The 20,949-nt window shown below is 38.9% G+C and overlaps 1 protein-coding gene across 4 annotated transcripts in view; it reads left to right on the plus strand.

The window, feature by feature from the left end:
* HDA15 (histone deacetylase 15) overlaps nt 1-20,496 on the plus strand; it is a 229,724-nt gene extending 209,228 nt beyond the window's left edge. For 3 of the 4 annotated variants that reach the window (XR_016355616.1, XR_016355615.1, XM_089798132.1), the window contains one exon: nt 20,092-20,496. Coding sequence is in view for 1 of the 4 variants with exons in the window: in XM_089798132.1 (XP_089654258.1) it covers nt 20,092-20,210 (119 nt within the window). In the remaining 3 variants the exon portion in view is untranslated. The remainder of the gene's footprint in view (nt 1-20,091) is intronic. The other variant, XM_089798133.1, reaches the window with a different exon arrangement.
* The last annotated feature ends 453 nt before the right edge of the window (nt 20,497-20,949 follow it).

Genomic DNA, 20,949 nt, shown 5'->3' on the forward strand with positions numbered 1-20,949 from the left:
ATATGGTCCTACAGAGAGGTCTAGGGCAAAAATAAAGAAACAAAAGAAAGATAATGTTCTTATCCAAGAGACAAAGGAGGCATTTGGTTCTAAGGTACCATCTACAACCCATGACAAGAGGACTTCTTCTACTTCAAAATTGAAAACACCTGAGCCCATGGTAAGGGGAAGGGTCTACAAGAGGAAGTGATCATCGGTGTCTCAATAATAGCTCATTACCAAGCAATTAGGAAGTTGAAGATGAGGAAGAACACATTCCACTTGTCTTGAGTATAAGATAGTTTATAGTTGTAGAGTTAGTGAAGAAAGCTAAGCAAGCTAAGGCTTCTTCTTCTCAAGGACCCATGAGGCTATCTATCTTGATGAAAGCACAAAAGGTGAGGAGACCAGAGGTGAACTAGGCTTAGATGAATTTGACATTTCTGACTTTGAACCTATTCTTGGATATCAAGATCTATCTAGCCAGTTTGTGAGCCCAAATTTTGATCCCTCACCCACCCAGGTTCCTATAGATAAACAAGAAACAAATACTTGAGAAGGTATAAACTGAGATCCCTCCTCCTCATACAACAAGTGAACAACAAAATGATGGAGCAAGTGGTGATGAGGCACCTAAGGGCTCCAAAGAGGTTCAAGTTCCCCCACTAGACAAATTCACAGATGTAAATCAAGAGCCAATCAAAGATGAAACTAGGGAGAAAGTTGAAGCGCAAGGTGAGTAGTTGAGGGAAGGAGAGATAGAAATAGAAAAGGTTACTGAAAAGCCTTAGGGCGACGACACACAACCCATATAAGAGGACCAACCTCAAGTACTAGTTCCTCCACCACCCTCAGTTTCACAATCACAGTCACCTAAGGAGAATATTCCCAAGAAGAGGATTAAAACAACATCTAGGTTTTGGCTTAAAGTATTGGCAATTACATCTATAGAGGTAGAAAAGGTGCAAGATACAAAGAGTGAACCCCATCAAAGTGCCACCTCCGAAGGTTCCTTAATGATCACCGCATTAAGGAAGAACTCTTGATCCTGAAATGCAACAAACAAATGGGAGTGCGCAAGCAAAGAATCTGCCTACTACCAAGGATCCCATCATTCCATATGAGCCTTTGGCCACATTGTCGAAGCCCATTTGATTGGTGAAGTAAGTGCAACCAAGGAAGAGAACATACATAGAAGATGAGGTTGTGGATATGTTTGTATAGGGGCTGTCTTTCCATAAGGGTGAATGAAGTTGGGTAGCACAACGAATGTCATATGTTGCATTGGATGACCGATTGGTGGGAAGCGCAAGTAGCCATATTACCTCCGATGGCCAACATAGCATATATAATGCTTGGCAATTACATTATGGAGGTCAATTTGGCTAAACCCACGAGAGAAGGTGGGAAAGCATTGTCCACATTGGGTTTGAGATAATTGTTTATGTACATAGACCAAGATGAAACTCATATCCAAGAGTTGAAGAAACAAAACCGAGTTTTGAAAGAATTCATTATAAAAATTGTCAGTCCCACTGACCCAAATAATCTGAAGGCCAAATTCTAGGTTGTGCTTGAAAAATGAGCAACCATAGATGTATAATCCGAAGGCCAGATTCTAGGTTGCGCTTGAAAAACAAGCAACGTTAGATTTATCTTCTAATTCATTCATTAAGGTTTGTATGGAATGGAGATCCAATTTTGAGACATACAATAGAAAGAGATTGGACATAATCTTGCAACATTTTAAGACAATTGTCAATAATAGAATCCAATTGGGCAGTATGATATAGAATGTCAATTGTCTGGTTGACATGATGAAATTTGGGAAGCTGCAAGGCTACACCTGAAGAAGATGGGGAGTTGCAGATTTGGAAAAGATTACCTTTCAAATAAAGAAGTTCAAGAAGACACAACAAAAGAGGTTGGAATTTGTGTCAATGCCCAACTATGAAGAAGTGGAGGAAATCATAGATCGATCTATGGAGAACATTCAAGAATCCTACTAGATGATTAAGCTCAGATTTTGGCAAAATGTAAATGAGTTTTCCAGCCAGTTTTTCCAAGTTTTAGACACTGAAAACCCAATTTTTTTCCCAGTGGCTGAAATCTGAAAAGTCAAGTTCCATACTTAGCCATTTTTCAAACTCTTTTCGGAGTTGGGGTCAGGTTCAAAGCTTTCAGGCAGTCACGTATTTTTTCGTCTTTTTGCATGTAGAATCTATTTTTGGCCAATTTGCATCTATGGGGTCATTTTTGTATGCCTTGGAGTTGTCAATCAGTTGCATACATGCAAGGGCTTCCATGTGAAGTATTTAAAGAGATATATCCAAAGTTAAGTTCAACTCAAGACAAAGAACATTATAATTATAGTGTTACCCTGGTGCAAGGGTGCGGCGGGATGTCGGGACGAGTTTTAGGTGCGGGAAAAAAAGAGCCTTAATTTGGGGACCACAGGGGGGGGGGGGGGGGTGGTTGCATAGTATATATATAATATATGACTGAAAATGCTAATTATGAAATGATACTTCAATATATTATATAACATAACAAATATATTTGAATAGAGAAAATTGAAATACGATTCACAAACCATAAGTTCAAACTTGAAACTTGAAACTTCATAACCATTACCAATGGCCATTTAAAAAATTAACTTAGTTCAAGATGCAAAATTCAAAATTCATTGTTCAAATATGAATATCATATATGATATATCATAAAGATGCTCATGATGAAAATGAGCCGAGTAGCATGAAACAATGAAATGAAATAATGTATCATTGCCATATCAAAGTGAGTACAATCAACAAAATGACAAAATGTCAATAATGAGAATGGAATCATCCCAAGTGCTCTCTAAGCATGCATAAAAAACAAATTAAAAAAGAAAAGCAAAAATTATTTTTTAAAAAACTTTTTGGGCCATTCAGTTGGTCGTACCCCACAAGCACCCTAGGAGTGTGGATTGGAATATCACACACTTTCCCACAAATATACAGAATAATCCAACTGATACATATGAAGTGCATTTTAGAACATACTATTCATACCACAATACCAGTAGGGAAGGAAATGATTTCTTTATTAATACCAAAAACTAATGTCCATAGAATACCAATGTTCCCGACATTTATAGAAGGGTTGGTGAGTTGGGAACCAACTGACGCATTTCCTTGCCACCTAACTACCCAACCTGACTAGCTTTAACAAGTACTAACATAATAGTTAATTTATTCCGACTACATCTATTCCCCCCCCCAAAAAAAGAAAAGAAAAAAAAGAAGTCTTCCAGACGGTTGTAGAAAATGAAACCAACAAAAACAACTTTGACTTCAAGAGGAAGGATGGGAGGACATCCCTGTGGTCAGAGTTCCCCTTAGCAGTTGCAGATCTCGCTTAGCTATCTTCTGCTTTGTCTGAACGCCCTGCAATACTGTAGCGCGTCCATCTTTTTAGCTTCTACCGGGGCGATCTTGCTCTCCAATTCAGGTTTTTCTTTGTTCCGGGCTTCCTGCATAGCAACTTTCTCTGCTGTTCATTGTTGTTGAAGATTCTTTTTTTCTAGCCCCCAAAATTTAGCTAGGTTTTTCTCCTTTTGAAGTTCCAAAAGGTTTCCTTGAAAGGCAACCTCCATTGCTATCAATGCCTCTAGGAGAGGTGATTGTTCCTGTCCTATGGAAATAATAGAGCTGTTCGTTCATGTCGTAGCCATGTTCTCCTTTGAATAGCCACCTTGTTCTAGTAGTCCCCAATCTATGTGGCAGTCAGTCTGCATAAAGGCGACCAACATTTCTGTTGTGGTGATGATGGTCTCTAGATTCTGAGCCTGGGTTGCTCCACAATCTTCCAAGTAGATTGCTCCATGGCATGAAGCTCAGTGAGGAATAGTTTGGCCTTGACTGCAAAAGAGGCTGTGTGTGGTGGTTCCCTGCACTCACATTGTATCTCAAGTTGCTCATCAATGGCTGTCTCTATGGGTGAAGACACTATGCCTTCCTCTTTGAGTAACTTGTCTGCTCCTGTCGGCTTCCTCAGTGAGGAATAGTTTGACCTTGACTGCAAAAGAGGCTATGTCTGGTGGTTCCCTGTGCTCACTTTGTATCTCAACCTACTCCTCAATAGCTGTCTCTATGGGTGAAGAGACTATGAATTCCTCTTCGAGTAACCTGTCTACTTCCTCTAGGACGGTATTAGTCACATCTGCACCAGCTAGTGTTGCCATGCTACCTTGGGTGTGAATGTTCCCAGTTTTCTCCTCTCCTATTGGCTTTACCACAAGAGCAACTGGATGGACTACTTCTGGACCAAGAGGTGTTTGTAACCTCACTTTATGGGCACACTTTGTTTGGCACTTGAAATCTATGACTTTGGTACGGGAGGGCTATGCCGGAAAGATAAGTGACACCATCTTCGGAAATGATAACTTTGAAGCCCCCCATGTTGGAATTTGTTGCCTGCACCTGTTCCTTCCTTAAGTTCCGCTTGATTTGGGTTGGAAGTATTTGCTGCCTCAACTCTGTTGGAATCACTAGGTGGTTTCTGGTAAAGTTCAGGAGGTTCTGCTACCCCTGCTGGAAGTGGTCCCTTTGTGGGGGGTAAAAACGTCACCACCTGTGGAGTCCCTTGCAAATGACTTAAGCGGATCTCCGTCTACTGTGAGTCGGAGGAGGATGAATCCATATTGCTACCTTCTGCTTTTGAACTTTTGTCATCCTCTTCCTCTCTGCTTCTTTGATCAGTACTATTTGTTTCGGTTTCTTTTTCTTAGGTTCACCTTTATTGTGAGATCCCACATCCATAGTATCCAGATGGAGCCAATAGATCATAGCAGGCTTGTAGGGTTCCACTCTGCTAGCCGGTACCAATGTCCTCCGGTGTTAGCTACTCACCTTAGTGTGTACTGCCTCTAAAAACAAAGCCACTGTATAATGAGGCATATAAAAGGCTTTATGTTTCAACTCCATGAATTCTCAAAACCTATCAGAAAGAAATTTAGCCCAATTATATGTTTGCGCTTTGTATAATCCATCCACTGAAGGTAACATCCACAAGGCAATGTTAGAAGTACGGCTGCCCGCAGTGAGCTTGCTTCTAACCAAATTTACCACACAACGCCATTCATCATTTGCTATGAAGATTTTCTTTAGACCCCTATTGTTCTTCAAGATTCCTTCCCATTCCAGGCTTGTAAGATTCCTTCGGCACATTAATTTCAACCATTTTTTCTTGTCTTCTACTGTCATAGAATTTTTTTCCACTTCTTGCCCTCTGTTAGGAATTTCAAAAACCCTACTTATTTCTTTTGCTGCACAAGAAACTATTACCTGTTGCTAGAAATGCTGTACTACAAATTTATGACCTGATTTCTTTTACCCTATGATTAAATTCCGTATTATAGACTCAAACTCTTTTAATTCAAAAATGGGTATGAAAATGATTTTATCTACCTTTGCTGTACATAACGCTTTCTTCAGAGGATGGTTTGCCTCTCCTTTTTCCCACCAAGTCCTACACTCGCTTCCCATCACACTTTCAAATGTAATATTTTCAGCAGTGATGGTGATTTTCTGTGCCACTTTCCCTTTACTTTTTGTCATCTTCCTCACCTCCTTTGCTTGCAATGCAGCAGATTTCTTCTTTTTGAAGTCGATAATGTTTCCCTTGCTCGGATTTCCAATGCTTAGTTTCACTATTGTGTGTTGTTGTTTGAGTTCCCAGATCTTTTTAACTGGTTGTATATGCCACTTGTACCAACTGTACCACCTGTTCTTATGATGTAACAGTTTGCCACAAAGCCCTTCTTCGTTCTCCGAATTGATAGGTACCGTCACTTGCACTGTCTTTTGCCGCACGACTTGTTGCTGCAGTATGGAAGTGTGCAATATGGAGGTATGTCGTACGGTCTCTTGCCTAGAATGATGCCACAATACATAATTCTGTCGTATGTATGGATGCTGGAATTGATGTTTTCATACAGGATTTTGCTTGACCAGAGGTTGCCGTATGGGATGTTACTGCTAGACGGGATGGTGTTGCCGTACACAAAGTTGCCTGCTGATCTGCCGTACGCAAGGTTGTCGTATGGTGGTCTATTGTACGATGGTCCCCTCTCTCTCTCTCTCTCGTTCAGCCTTGTCCATTTTGGTGTTCGTACAGCTAATGCTCCAACCACCTTGCCCTCCTATTGTATGACAGTCTGTACAAGTTCTTCCGTCCTCTCTGATGTTCGTACGGCTACTGCTCCCCTTCCCTCCTATTGTACAACAGTTCATACAACCACTCCAACTGTCTCTTCTTGTCCTTCTTTGGCAATTCTGTCTCTATCTCTGACAATTATAGGGATGTTTTTTTAACTCCGTCTCTTTATAAAGACTTAGTGTATTTTTTTCTTTTTGGTCACTTTCACTTTTTGTTTTTTTGTCTTTTTTCCTCTTCTCTATTTATAAAATAGATACTTGCCAATTTATTTCTTTTCTCATATTTCTTTAACTTAGACCCATTTACTAGGTCTCTGATAGGTTTGTTATCCAACGTAGATAACTTGATTGCTCCATTCTCCTTTATTTCTGATATTTTAAATTGTCCTAGCCATCGAACTCTAAATTTTTCTAGTTTTATTTCATTTTTCCCATTGTAGCTTAGTACCAATTGTCCATGTTTAAGATCCATTTTCTTTAAATGTTTGTCATGCCAAAATTTCCGCCTTTGCTCGGCCACCTTTGTACTCCATTGAGCAAATGTTGTCCTTTCATCTAGTTTGAGCAGTGTAACGAGACTCGGACTCAGCAAGGGTAACTTGACTCGTGACCCGGCTCGACGGTGACTCGGCAAAGTGAAAAAACCTCGAAATTTTGAGATTTTTTGGATTTAAAGAATATTCCATGCAACCATTAATGAATAAAGCGTAAAGACACAATAACATCATTAAATAGAAGATAATTTGATCATAATGCACATGCCACATACTTAAAGTTAAAAACTTAAAACTTAAAAGTCAAACATCGATTACATAAGTACAATACTAAAAAGTTACAAACTTACAAAGGTAAATTGCTAAAAGTAAATACTATATTACTAGTGATTAAAGTCAAACTAAGAGAAATCCATGCAAACCATCAAAATGTATATGTATTATCATTTATGCATTATGAAATCCAACACATCAAGATTCAATAGTCATCATCAAATTCAAATGTTCCAAATGCTGATCATATATTAAGTTAAATTGTTAAACAAAAAATTAAAACAAGACTATAAGTCTACAGCTATGGCTCCTAGTCGGAGTCCTCATCATCATCCTCATCCTTAGGCTCATCCTCATCGTCATCCTCATCATCATCGTCATCCTCATCCTCATCCTCATCCCCAACCTCAGGTTCAGGCTCAGTATAATCTATAAAATGCCTCTTAGTAAGGCGTCTAAGGTAGGTCCTAGATGTCTCAGTAGCCATAGCATCAGCTCGTGAGGTGCCTCTAGGATCAATTGTACTCTTTGCCTTTGGCTCTGCCAATGTCTGTGAGGTGCCACTTAAGAACAACTGGAGCTCTTTGGTCCTCTGCTGCCATAGCCACAGCCTCAGCTTGACCCTCTCTATCTACTTGGTCAAGCCATTGTAGGTCCTCATCGTCAAAGATAGGATCAGTAGCCTCAGTGATCCAATCAGACTTTGGATCAACCTCCTCTAGAGTAATCAGAGAGGTGTCACTATCCAAAATCTCCCTAATCCTAATGCACAGGTTGTAGTGCACAAAGACTAGACTATTCATTTTCTGCACAGACAACCTGTTATGCCTCTTCGAGTGGATGTGCTTGAACATGCTCCAGTTGCGCTCACATAGAAAAGCACTACTTGGCTAGCTCAAAATGCGGATGGCAATTTGCTGAAGGTTTTTGGTTGAAGGCCCAAACATTTGCCACCATCTATCTGAATTTTGAAAAAAGGAAAACAAAAAAATATTAGTCTCATTTCAAAATTTGAACTTCAAGCTTAAAGCTAAAAATTTAAAAACTAGATTGTATAAGGCTTAAGCTGCAATCTTTACCTGGCTACAATTTTGTACGACCTTCTTTGCAAATTTGTCTTGAAAAAATGGGCCCTGATGCATTATTATAGGCATCCATCTCAAGCAATATATCTGTGGGATTAGGGGACATCTTCAATATCACTGTATATAGGCCACTAAGAACCTCCTCATCTACCTTGAAATCATCACAGAAACGGTATGCCGGATTGAGGTAATAGGCTGCTGCGTGGATGGGCTTATGAAGCTGATTTTGCCATCTCCTATCAGTTATGTGCCAAATAGGGCCATAGTTTTCCTCAACTCCTGCATATTTGGCCTTAATAGTCTCCTTGACCTTATCCATGCCCTCATAAATGTAGCCCATAGAGGGCTTCTTGCCATCAGCAACTCGTAGGAGGGCTACAAGGGGCTCGGTGATCTACAAAACAATTAAACAAAAAAACAATTTAGTGAATGATGAAACTTTGCAAAGTTGCACAATGAAAATAAAACAAAAATATGTATGAGACAAATTAATTTATAAAATTTTAAGACTTAAGCTTTTAAAATTTAAAATTTAAAGTTTAAATTACCTCCACAATCTTCGAACATGGCTCCCAAAAATCATCATCATCATAAATGCATTTTGTTGCATCTATCCCTGCAGGGCTGCTTGCAAAGGAGGAGGAACTCCATTCTGGACCAACAAACATGCACCTCAACTCTAACCTTGAACTCAGCAAGGATTTTAGTGTGATAAAGTTAGAGGCAAATCTTGTGATATCTGGACGAGCCAACTCCTTTCCCTTCGTGTATTTCCTCATAGTGCTGAGGACCAAGGCATGATTATAGATGAACTTACAAAGATTTTTGGCCTTGGTAACACATGATTTCACCCATACAAGCTTGCCAATATCCTCTAACATGAGGTCGATGCAATGGGCCGCACATGGAGTCCAAAAGATTTTTGGGTGTCTCTCCATCAATAGTTTTCCTAAAGCAATTTTAAATTAGTTAGTAAACAATGAAATTTTTTGATGTATTAAAAAACTTTTAATTTTCAAAATTTAATGAAAAACTAAAACAAATTTTTTAGAAGTAGAACTTAGAAAGTTAGAAGTTAAAATTTTACCTGCAGCAACATAATTAGTTGCATTATCTGTCACCACTTGGACAACATTGTCTTCCCCCACCTCCCTTATGACCTTCTCAATAGTCTCACATAAGAGTTTTGCATTTTTCACACACGAGGAAGCATTTATGGACCTCAAAAACATGGTGGATCCTGAAAGTGAAAATTAAACAAAATAATATTATTCAAGAATCAATACTCAATAAAACAAAATTTTCGTTATTCAATAATAGTATACATTAAATTTTAGACTTCAAGAAGTAAAGCATGATGAATTACCTCCGCTAGAAACAAGAAAATTTAGGAGGGTTCTGGACCTCCTATCTGTCCATCCATCTGTCATGATGGTACACCCCTTTTGGCTCCAAATCTTTTTGTGGTCCTCCAACTCAAGTTTCATCTCCTCAACCATATCTAGCAAGAGGGGGCCACTCAACTCATCTTCAGTGGGGGCTTTGAACCCCGCACCATAGATGGAAATCGCATCAATCATCCTCTGCCAATAAGGAGTCCTATTACATTTATAAAAACATTTTAATTAGCATATTTCAAATTTTCAACATCAAGTTAAAAGTATAAAATTGAATATAAATTTTAAAACTTAAAACGTAAAACAATCAAATATAAATGAAGTTGAAAACTTGAAGTACCTAGCTGCTATAAATGGAATGTCACAGACAAACCAAAATTTGCAAATTGCTCTTACTCCAGCTTCATGTATCTCCCTATTCCAGCCCATGCTCTCAAGTGAGGGTTGTGCACTAGGAGTGGTACGCGGTACAAAAAGTTGTCCAACTTACTAGATTTTCTGACTCTAGGACGAAGAATAGCAACACTACTAGAAGGGGCAGCAGCAGTAGCATCACTAGAAGTGCAAGGAATAGATGTAGAAGAAGCACGAGCAACAGAAGCACTAGGACGATAGGGGGGACAGGAAGAACCTTCTCCAACACAGCCTACTGACTCAGAAACATTTGCAGATGAGCGTGGAAGGGAACTAGAACCAATCTGAGCTAACTCTTCTAATTGTTTTTTTTTTAATTCTTTTTCTTGTTCATATTTTTCCAAGGCTACATAACAAAAACGTTGAGCCTCAACAGTTGCAGCTCCACAAGGCTCAATATCATGACCACGTAAGCCAGCAATATGGTATTTTAATCTATTTATGCCCCCACTATTAATGGTTTTGCGAAATAGGCATTTTGTTTGAGTTCTCTTTCTACCCGGAAATTCTATGGTGAACTTCCAACGCTCATCTTTTTTGTTGCCTTTAGAGAGCTTGGGTTTTTTACCTCTAGAAGCCATTATGACTTAATTAAGGAAAAATGTAAAGGTTGCTGCAATAAGACATTTTAGACCAAATATTACCATTTCAGCATTGCATTTTATGAAGATCTAAAGTTATAAAAAAACTCATAAACAAACAAAAAATTTCATGCAAAAAACCCATAAGCATAGACAAAAAAATCATCAAAATCTAAACAATCAAGTCTTACCTCTTTCAAATGCTTTGGGAAGTGTTGAGAGGAGCTCCTATAAACTCCTTGACGATCTAAATGCAAGCTCCAATGTCACAAATGCAAGCTTTTCTCCTCCTTTCAGCTGGTTGCAAAACAAGAAAACTCTATTTCTCTTCTACCTCTCTCTCTCTCTTTCTTCTTTTCACTATAGACTGTTATGGGAGCCCTTTTAGGGTTATACGAGTTAGAAATGTTAAAAAAAAACATTAAAAAAAGTTGTAAAAAAATTATATTTTAATGGTCGAATTTTTGCCTACCGCGGCCGAGTCAAGCTCAGCCGGGTCAGGTGAGTCACTCTATGACTTGTGAGTCACGCGAGTCACTCCTCGTGACTCATCGCTTGCGGGTCACGAGTCATTATGACTCGGTGAGGTCAGCGCGGCTCGCTGACTCCCTGAGTTTAAGTTACATAGTCACTCCTTGAGGCTCTCCTCATCCCCCAACCTATTTTTGATTGTCACTCGTAAGCTTGGTACTACATGTTCCATTGGCACCACGACCTCTTGTCCGTACCTAAGGTAAAAGAGGGCATGTCCAGTAATGGCCCTATATGAGGTCCTGTATGCCCAGACCACTGCCAGGATTCACTCTTCCCAATCGTGCCCTTCGACTCCACAAGTTTTATATAGGATTGCCACTATTACATTGTTCATAGCCTCTACTTGGCCATTTGGTGTCGGATAATAAGGACTAGATAAAGAATGAAAATTTTTATACTTGTCATCCTTTTGACGGTATGATTGACAAAATGTACTCCTCGGTCACTTGTTAGTTGGAGTGGAATCCCGAATTTGGTGACTGTTTGTTCATACAAAAATTTGGTCGTGCTGAGAGCAGTATTGTTTGGAAGAGCCCGTACTTCGACCCATTTCGTTAAGTACTTTGTTGCCACCGCTATATACTTACACCGATGACTTTTGCTCACAGGTAAGGGTCCCACAAAATCTAGTCTTCACTGTTCAAATAATTCTTGTGGTTTGGATGGAAAAAATGGCATAAAGTCTCTTTTGAGTGGCCTTCTTGCTCTTTGACAAGTGTCACAACTCAATACCCATTCCCTCTTATCTGTGAACAATGTTGGCCACCATAGTCCTCCCAAGAGTACCTTCCTTGCCATAGCATCTGGTCCCATTTGACCTCCTGCCAGTCCTTCATGGGCCTTGCTTAGGACCCCTAGAATTTCTTCCTCCATTACACATCTCAATATTTCGTCCAGTCCCATTTTGTATTATAATCCTTCAAGTAGCTGGAATGTGCTACTTTCTAAGGCAATTGTTCTCCTTTCTGCTGTAGGCATTTCCTTTGGAAAGGTTGTTGATAAGTAGTGTCCAATTTTTTCGTACCACTGAGGTAACACTGCAATCTGAAAAAGGTGTGCATCTGGAAAATCCTCACGCACCCCACTACCCGAAGCTTCCCCTGACTTAATCCTTGACAACTGATCAGCAATCACATGAGATTTTCCCGGCCTTACTATAATTTTAAATGTAAATTCTTGCAATAGAATTAGCCATCTACTTACTCTCCCTTGAATCACCGGTTTATTCACTAAATACATTAGTGCTTGGTGGTTAACAAAAACTGTAAAGGGTGTAGCTAGTAAGTAATGTTTGAATTTCTGCACTACATACACCATACTTAATGCTTCCCTCTCTGTGGTACTGTAGTTACACTTTGCTTTAGATAGAAGCTTGCTTGCAAAATATACAGAATGATCTAGCCCTTCCTTCCCTATTTGTGCCAAACTGGCACCTATTGCATAATTGGAGGTGTCCACATGGACACATAATTTTTTGTCCCAGTAGGGATATATGAGAATAGGGGCCCCGACTAATCTTTTCTTTAGTTCTTGGAAGGCCTCTTCTTGCTCTTCCTTCCACCGAAACCGCTTGCCTTTCTTGGTTAATCTTTCTAATGGCATTGATACTTCGGCAAATCCTTTTATAAATCTTCTATAGTATCCTACATGACCTAGAAATGGCTTGATACTTGTTACATTGGAGGACGCTTACGTTTCCAAAATCACCTTGATCTTATCATGATTTGTCTTCAATCCTTCTTTGCACACAATATGGCCAAGCAACCTCCCATGTGGAACCATGAACCGCATTTTTCCGGATTGAGAGCTAATCTTGCTCTTCGACATTTCTCCATGCATTCTTCCAAAATTTTGAGGTGTTGCTCCTGCCCATTGTAAACTGACCAGTCATCTAGGAATGCTTTAAAAGTTTCCACAGGCATTCCATTAAAGATATGTAGTATTATCCTCTGAAACATGGTTGGTGCATTGCATAGACTGAAGGGCATCCTGTTATAGGCATATACCTCGTCTTCAACCACAAATATAGTTTTTAGCTTATCTTCCTTTGCAATGCTAATCTAATTATATCTTGAAAATCCGTCCATGAAGGAATACATCTGATAATTGGCTACCTCCTCCAAAATGCTATCCGTAAACAAAATGGGAAATGGGTCTTTTATTGTTACGGTGTTCAAACATCTGAAAACTACACATCCGAATTTGAGCGCCATCCTTTTTGAGTGATATGACTAGAGGAGATACCCATCCACTTGTTTGTGCTTTGAATATTATCCCTACTTCTAACATCTTTGTGATTTCTTCCCCAACCCTTTTTGCATAGTTTTTATTCATTCTATAAGGGCCTGTTTGGTTGTAGGAATAGGAATAGCTATTTTGGGATAGAAAATGGGGGTACATATTCCTATTCTTGGTTTGGTTCAGCCAGAATTTGATGGGGAATTCGCGGACCCAAAAATTTATGTTTTCTAAAATAAATAAAATTGGAATAGGAATACGTATTCCAATTCCACCTATTTTGGTGGAATTGCTAAACCTCATTTTTGGGCCAAAATTGGAATACGTATTCCTATTTTATTTTGTATTCCAATTTTGATTTGGTGCATCCAAACCAAGAATTCAAAATTTTAAGAATTTATATATGCCCATTTCACTTGTATTCTAGTTGCCAAACTGGCCCTAAGGTCTTTTTTGTATTGGTCTTACTTCGGGTACCAATGGGATCCGATGGACACACAGTTCCAGAGGTATTCCCTTCAAGTCTTTGTACGTCCAAGCAAAAATGTCCTTATACTCCAAGAAGATTCTAAGGGCTGTTGCTTTCAATATTGGGTCCCAATCATCTCCTATCCATATTTCCATGGGTTGATCTCCTCCGAGGTTCAATATCTGGAGCTTGGCCTCTTCATATTCCACCTTCCGTTCAAAAATGTGTGTAGGTGTCTTGTTGAGGGTTGTCATCCTTTCCTTATACTCTGTGTATCCTTCGAGGTATTGTTCCTTTGATGGAGATTCTTGTACCTCCAACATATTACATTCCGCATGAAAACTTCATAGTCTCCCATTTGCCAATGAAATAATCCATTAATCGAACTTGTGTTGTCTTTTGAGCATTCCCCTAATCTCAATATTCCTTCTTCATCTGGTTCCATCCCCCCATAGTCTTCTTTTTTTGAGTTTGAAGCCAAGTCCTGACTTACTGACTGATTCTTGAGGTCTAAGATGTACTTTCTTCCTTCCGATTCAATAGATAGAGTGTTTCGCTTCCAATTATGGGTAGCTTTTGCTGCAACCAGCCATCCCCTCCCTAATAGGGCATTGTATCCGTTCTTCTCTAGAGTGATCACCACAAAATCAATAAGGAATTGTTGCATACCAACTATGGCTTTTTGTCCCATCAGCATCTCTATACTCTTGATTCCATGTTGGTTCTCGCTCCCACTAGTTGAAATGTTGGAGGCCAGAGTGTAGGTTTCCCTATTTCCTTCCATGCTTCTTCTGATAAGACATTTACAGTGGAACCTCCATCCACAGTATTTTAGAGTTTACACCCTAGTATCTCCATCTCTACTATGACAGGTGTTCTCCCCATCCCTATCATGAATAATGTATTGTCTTTTGTGCGTACTTCTCCCTCCTTTTCTTTCTTTGGGGTTACCACTTTCAGGTTTACCCCCTGTGTTAGCGCTACCTGTAGTTGGGGTAGTGTTTCTAATAAATCACCTATTCTCAATGGGATAGCAGTTTTTAGGACTTGCCGCACAATATTCGTTACACCTCTATTTGAATTAGGCTTCTCCAGTTTTACCTTTCCTTCCTCTCATGCTATCTTGAATATGTTTCTTTATTTCTTGAAACCTTTCAGTTTTTGTAGTAGCATCCGGATAGTTTAATTTTTTGGCCTGCATCCTGGTCACTGTAGGAATCTCGCCTTTTGGATCATCAATATCTAGCATATTTACTCCCTTTTGTCTCGGGCAATTTGCATCCTCATGGTTGCTTGGCCCACACCATTTATAGAGCATCCCTCCATTTTGTCGTCCACTTTGACAGTCTTGTGCAAAGTGTCCCCATCCATTACATCTCCCACATTGAATCATCGGCCTCCCCTTAGAATCATACTAGAGTGGCCGCCGTGGTGTGTTGTTGTTGTTATTATTTTTACTATTATTGTTGCTTCCTCTCCTGTTGTTTCTGTATCCCCTTGGGGAGGCCTCTGTGTTTGTGTTCTTCGGCGGGAAGGAGGTGTAGATTGCCCCCCTTGGGTCAGGAATACTTGAGTGCTCCTTGTTTCCAAATTATAGGGGCAATCTTTAATTTTGTGCCCCAGTACCTAGCAAATCTCACAAAATGCTTTCTTCGGGCATGCTCCCTTATTATGGCCTTCTTTTTCACACTCTGTACACCAAAGTTCTCTCCCTTCTTTCTTTTCTTTCTTGCTCCTTGCCACCTCCTTCATCAAACACCTCAGGTCTTTCCTCGGGGCTTGAATGGTTTTAGATTCTTCTTCGGTCTCCTTCGAGCTTTCACTTGAACTTCTATGCCTTCTTGCCTTGGAAGTTTTACTCTTGCTCTCTATGTCCATGGAACAGGTACATGCATCTACAAAGGTAGATGGTGGGACTATCTTCATCTTTCTCTTGAGAGATGGTGTTAATTCTTCGATGAACCATTGTTTCTTTAGTCCATCTGTTGGCTTGTTATCTAGTTTTCCTATCAGCTCTTTCATTCTTTTGCTATAGGCCTTGATAGATTCACTCTTCCGGTTCCCTTGTCTTGTGTTATAGATCTCCGTTACTATATCATCGTTATCTCTCAAGAGTTTGAGTTCTTCCTCGAAGGTTGTGCGGATGTTATTCCATGTGTTTATCTTTCCTACCTTCAAGTTCGTATACCAATCAATGGCAATAGCCCATAATGTGGCCGAAAAGGCTTTTAGTCATTCCGCCGTGTCATTTTGCCCATTCACCTGCCATATTGTTATACATGTTTTACAATGATGAGTAGGGTCCTTCGAGCCGCCCCTTGTGAACCTTGATAACTTTTGTTTGTCTATTGCCATTATGTGAACACCTCCCAATGGACACCTCTTGGTGGAATGCCTCCTAATGGAACACTTTTTGATGGAACGCCTCCCAATGGAACACTTTCTGATGAAACACCTCCTGATGGAACACCTACCAATGGAACACTTTCGGATGGAACGCCTCTGGATGGAATACTTCCGGATGGAATGCCTCTGGATGGAATACTTCCGGATGGAACACTCCCTCCCGGTTGGAAGTTTGTTCTCGAGGAGGAACTATTGAAAGTATTCCCTTTTTCTTGACTTTGCTTCTGTCGGAAGTCTCTTCCTGCTGGTGTCTTTGGGTTTTTGTATCCCAACTTCCTTGTTGGTGTTTGAGAGGTAACCAAATTTGCTATACCTTCAATTGTATTATCGATCAATCCTTCCTAGATTCTCGTGGAATCTCCTTGTCCTCCTTTCTAGTTACGACATCTCTCCTCCTACTACTAGAGACATAGTATCCTCAAGGAAACTTCTTCCTCAATTTCTTCTCCCTGTGCCCACCTGGGATATATATTACGAATCAAGGGCATGAATCATTTTAATGGTTGTTTCCCTTTTTGAAATTTTCATGTTCTTTGTGCTCCCTTGCCCTCCTTTCTGCAAATTGTTGTCTCCTCCTTTCCCTTTGTGTCTCCACTCTTTCCTCTTCCACTCCTAACAAATTTCATGCTAATAGGTGAGGGATCTCTCCCAAGAGGTTGTACATTGCTGGTGGCACTGAAAGTTCATCGCGTACCATATCCTCAGGGACTGTTCTCTCACAAGCTTCCCTTTGTATGTACTAATCGATCACAACTTCCTAGGCCATTACCTCATCACGTGTCAACTGATCTTCCTTGGTTATTTTCTCCTCTTCCTTGTCACTATTTGTTACTTGGATGAGTGGTACAAAAGGTCTTCCCATTACTCCATCCTACTAACCTCCAGGTTTGGACTTAGGCAATGACGCCAAAAATGTAGATTGGAACATCACACACTTTCCCACAGATATTTAGAATAATCGAACTGATACATATGAAGTGCAATTTAGAACATACCATTAATACCGCAATACCAGTAGGCAAGGAAATGATTTCTTTATTAATACCAAAAACCAATGTCCATACAATACCAATGTTTTCGACATTTATAGGAGGGTCGATTAGTTGGGAACCAACTGACGAATTTCCTTGCCACCTAACTACTGAACCCGACTAGCTTTAACAAGTACTAACATAATAGTTACTTTATTCTGACTATAGGGAGCACCCCGCGAGCACCTCTGCATCCGAGCACCCGCGATCCATCCGGGTGCTTGACCAGTGCGGCAGCGCATTTTCGGGCAGCATGGGTACTCGTGTGCATGACGCATCCGCACTGGGTGCTTTGGGTTTTTGATCCAAGTGTGCGAGGTTACACTAAATAATTACAACTTGTTTGCTTCCATATTTGTGCTGATTTTTGCTTGTATTTACATAAATGCATGTTGTAAATAGATGAGAATTCATACATAGTCATTAGCAACTAGTTTAGGAGTAGATTTGCATAGGAAAACAAGATTTTTAATTTATTTTTTCAGTTTCATGCATTGTTGATACCCTAGTTACAGGTTCTTTTGTTTTCAAAGATGAAGCACTATAAATACATTGCAAAACAATGTAATTAACGTCTATATCTTTTGCAATAAAGCTATATGCAATTGGTGCTTCATTCATGGTGTGAGAATTTTGGTATTTATGCAAAAACTTTGAATTGGTGTTGCCAATTTATGAATTTTTGAGAGCCAATTGTGATTTCAATTTATATCTGCGATCATTTAATTCTGGAGTTTTTTGTTGCTGCCATTATCTCGTTGTAACGAATCAGTGGGAAGATTTCTATTGGTACTATAAGATAAATTTGTCTCGTGGGTGCATGTATTTGTAGTGACTTTAGAATTTTGATGAATTTTGACATATCTTACATCATATTTTTCCATTGGTTGCATCTACAAAATGTGAATTGTGAGTAATACTTTTTATGTTTTGTGGGTTTTTCGTTACCTTCTTGGCAGTTTAATTCACAAGATGATACCATGATAATTTATTTTTGTTAGATGTTCAATTTCAGCAATTTTCTTTTTATATTTGTTAGGTGTTCAATTTCAACAATTTGCTTAAGGTCTTTTTAACCCTACACTGTTTTTTAGTTGTTGGAAAGATTGATTAAAATAAGAATTCATATAATCAATAGATAATTTACATTGATAGAATTGCATAGTCATTTAAAAAATATAAAATACAAAAGAGAAATTGGTGTTAACTGAAATTGCTTACGGCATACTGTTTTCTTTGAACCAGCAAAGGCCTCCTCGTGAACAATTCAAACAAGTCCTTAACTGAGCTACCCAGGCTGTTGACAAACTACCCAAAGGAACTTTGGGAATAAGTTTTTAATAGAGAGGAATTTGTATCTCAAATTCCTAGCCGTCGTCTCGTGTAAAACTGACGCTCAACAATATTCATTGCTGACTTATGAAGTTGAAGTAATATCTGAATACAATGAATGTTTTGAATCAATTGGTGGTTTCATACTAGTTCGAAAAATATCGATTTGTTGATAGAACTGGCAAAGCACGTTGATTGAAGTAAATACACCACAGATCCCTTGAAATTGAACATCACAACTATCTCTTAGTTATCTTGCATGACTATGACTTCATAATATGGACCTTGGAAATAGCCGAGTTCATTATAGGAAAGGTGAGGTGCATTCAGCGCTTTGCATGAGTTGTTGAGTATCAAATCACTCGTCAATAGTTTCATTGTAATTTGTAAGCGCTAGAGTTTATTGACGTGTGTTATTCATGCCATATATTGAGCCGCTAGACAATATAGTATAGCACCTTTGTACCAGATTCATTTCTAATCTTCTATTCATGTATATTGTTTGCAGCTTCCTTCAATTAGGGCCCGCTAAAATCCTGGCTATGGCCATTGTATTAGAAGTGATTCCCAAAATATCTTCTTTCTACATTTAATGGTATGCTTTTGATAAGATACCTGAAATTGTATGCTAAATTATAATATATTTGCAATAGCTGTCTTACTTTGTAGTGTTTCTTTTTGTTCCAAGTAGTATGTTTGAGTGAAGGTTGCGAGTCATGGGTAGAATGAGTAACAAAGAAAGCCCTTTTTGATTGGCTTCAAGAATTTGTTGGCCATGACTAGAGAGTATTAAAATGCACAACTGCAGATATCAACCAAGGGTTTGTGCAAAGGTGTTATTTTGAGGCAATAATGCTCTCTCACATTTGAAAACCACAGTAGTTACATATTGACATTCCTGTCTCTAGACTCTGTTTTTCATGCTTCTAAATGGCCTGCCTAGATTTGTTACTACAAGGTGCAAGCTATTGGCCAAAATATGAAACTTGAATTTTGAACACCTCAAGAAAAGAGGGGAAAAAATTACAAAAACAAACTTTGGCACTTCAGATTGGACCTAAAATAGAAGGAAAACCTTTGAAAATCTCAAATAAATACCCAATAACTAAGTATATTCCTTGCAAATCCTTCAAAGTACTTTACAAAATCTTTCAAAGCTAATGGTTGTTCTTTAGCAGCACCTGAGATGGTGAAATTTGTTTTAGCATGAAAGAGTAGAGTAAAAGCTGGTTAGATGATCTTCAAACTGTCTTTCAACTGTCGACTCTTTCTCATGTGGGTATTGAATGTTTTACATCAACTCACTATGTTTTAGTGACTCATGGAGTACTTGCTTGCAACTTGCTAGCTGTGTTGCAATAACTTTCTGACATGTTATTTGGTTTGCGAGTTACTGACAAGTTTAAGCTCTATGGATCTTACACACCAGTAATGATGAGACTAGTAACTAATTGAAGTTAATGATTAGTGTTGGATTATTCAATCTGTCACAGAATTGTTTGTTTGTAGAATTGAGCCTTCTTGTCATCTTGAATTTTTATGACCGACCATTGTCTTCATTATTTCCATGTGATATTTTTTGAACATAAACAACTTTGTTGAATGAATGTATATTCTGCAATTTGATTGTTCTGTGACAATCTTTTGTGGGTGTGCAGGAAAGATAATCATCAGAAGGCACATTGTTAAAGGCCCAGTGTGGTGGAAATGGGGACGCAAAAGAATCGTGTATGAGCATTGGTTTGCAAGGGTACCATCGAGAAAGCACGCAAGTTAACAATATAGGAAAAAAAACTGCTTTGTAACCAGTATATTGACCTTTTTTGATAGATTGCTTCGACACTTTCCAATTTCCAGACATTTAACAGTTTGATCATATGTACAGATTCTAATTGTGTATCAAATGTATGATGTATATGCCAGTAATTACAATCTTTTAAAGCAGTTCTGCACGGGTTGTTCACATGGTCTGCTGAAGGCACTATATCTTCTTGAGTTGTACGTTTGTATAACTGAAATTTCCTATATTATCATCTTCATTGATGCATTTTGCAGGTAGTGTATATCAACATCTTATGGAATCTAGGTGTTGATAAAATCTAGTTTTCCTGTTTGATAAGTTTATTATAAATGCACAGCTAGATAGTAAACATAGATGATTTGCTTTGTTGAGTTTCTGTTTTCTAGTCTTTCCTGGCCTTCCATCGAGTAGTTTTTGCTTATTTTAGAAATAATTTAAGAAATCATATAAACGTAAAAAATGACTTAGCAGGTTAACTAGGCCAAGAAGCACAATTTACAAAAATAAACTGCACATGGCTGAAATTTTTTATAACCCTTGACGGCAATATTGAACAGGTAAAAGGCAGTCGGTTGAAGTACGTGAAAGTTGTCTCATGTTAGTATAAGCTCTTTGAATTAAGGTTTAAGCCACCAGTATGCAAGTACTCCGAGGTTTTCCATTTCGATTGTGATTTATAGTACATATGGTGGTCATTAACCTACTGCTTTGTGAA

Source organism: Cupressus sempervirens, chromosome 8 (assembly GCF_028749045.1).
Source record: "Cupressus sempervirens isolate cs-2001-9-10 chromosome 8, ASM2874904v1, whole genome shotgun sequence".
NCBI classification, from domain to species: Eukaryota; Viridiplantae; Streptophyta; class Pinopsida; order Cupressales; family Cupressaceae; genus Cupressus; species Cupressus sempervirens.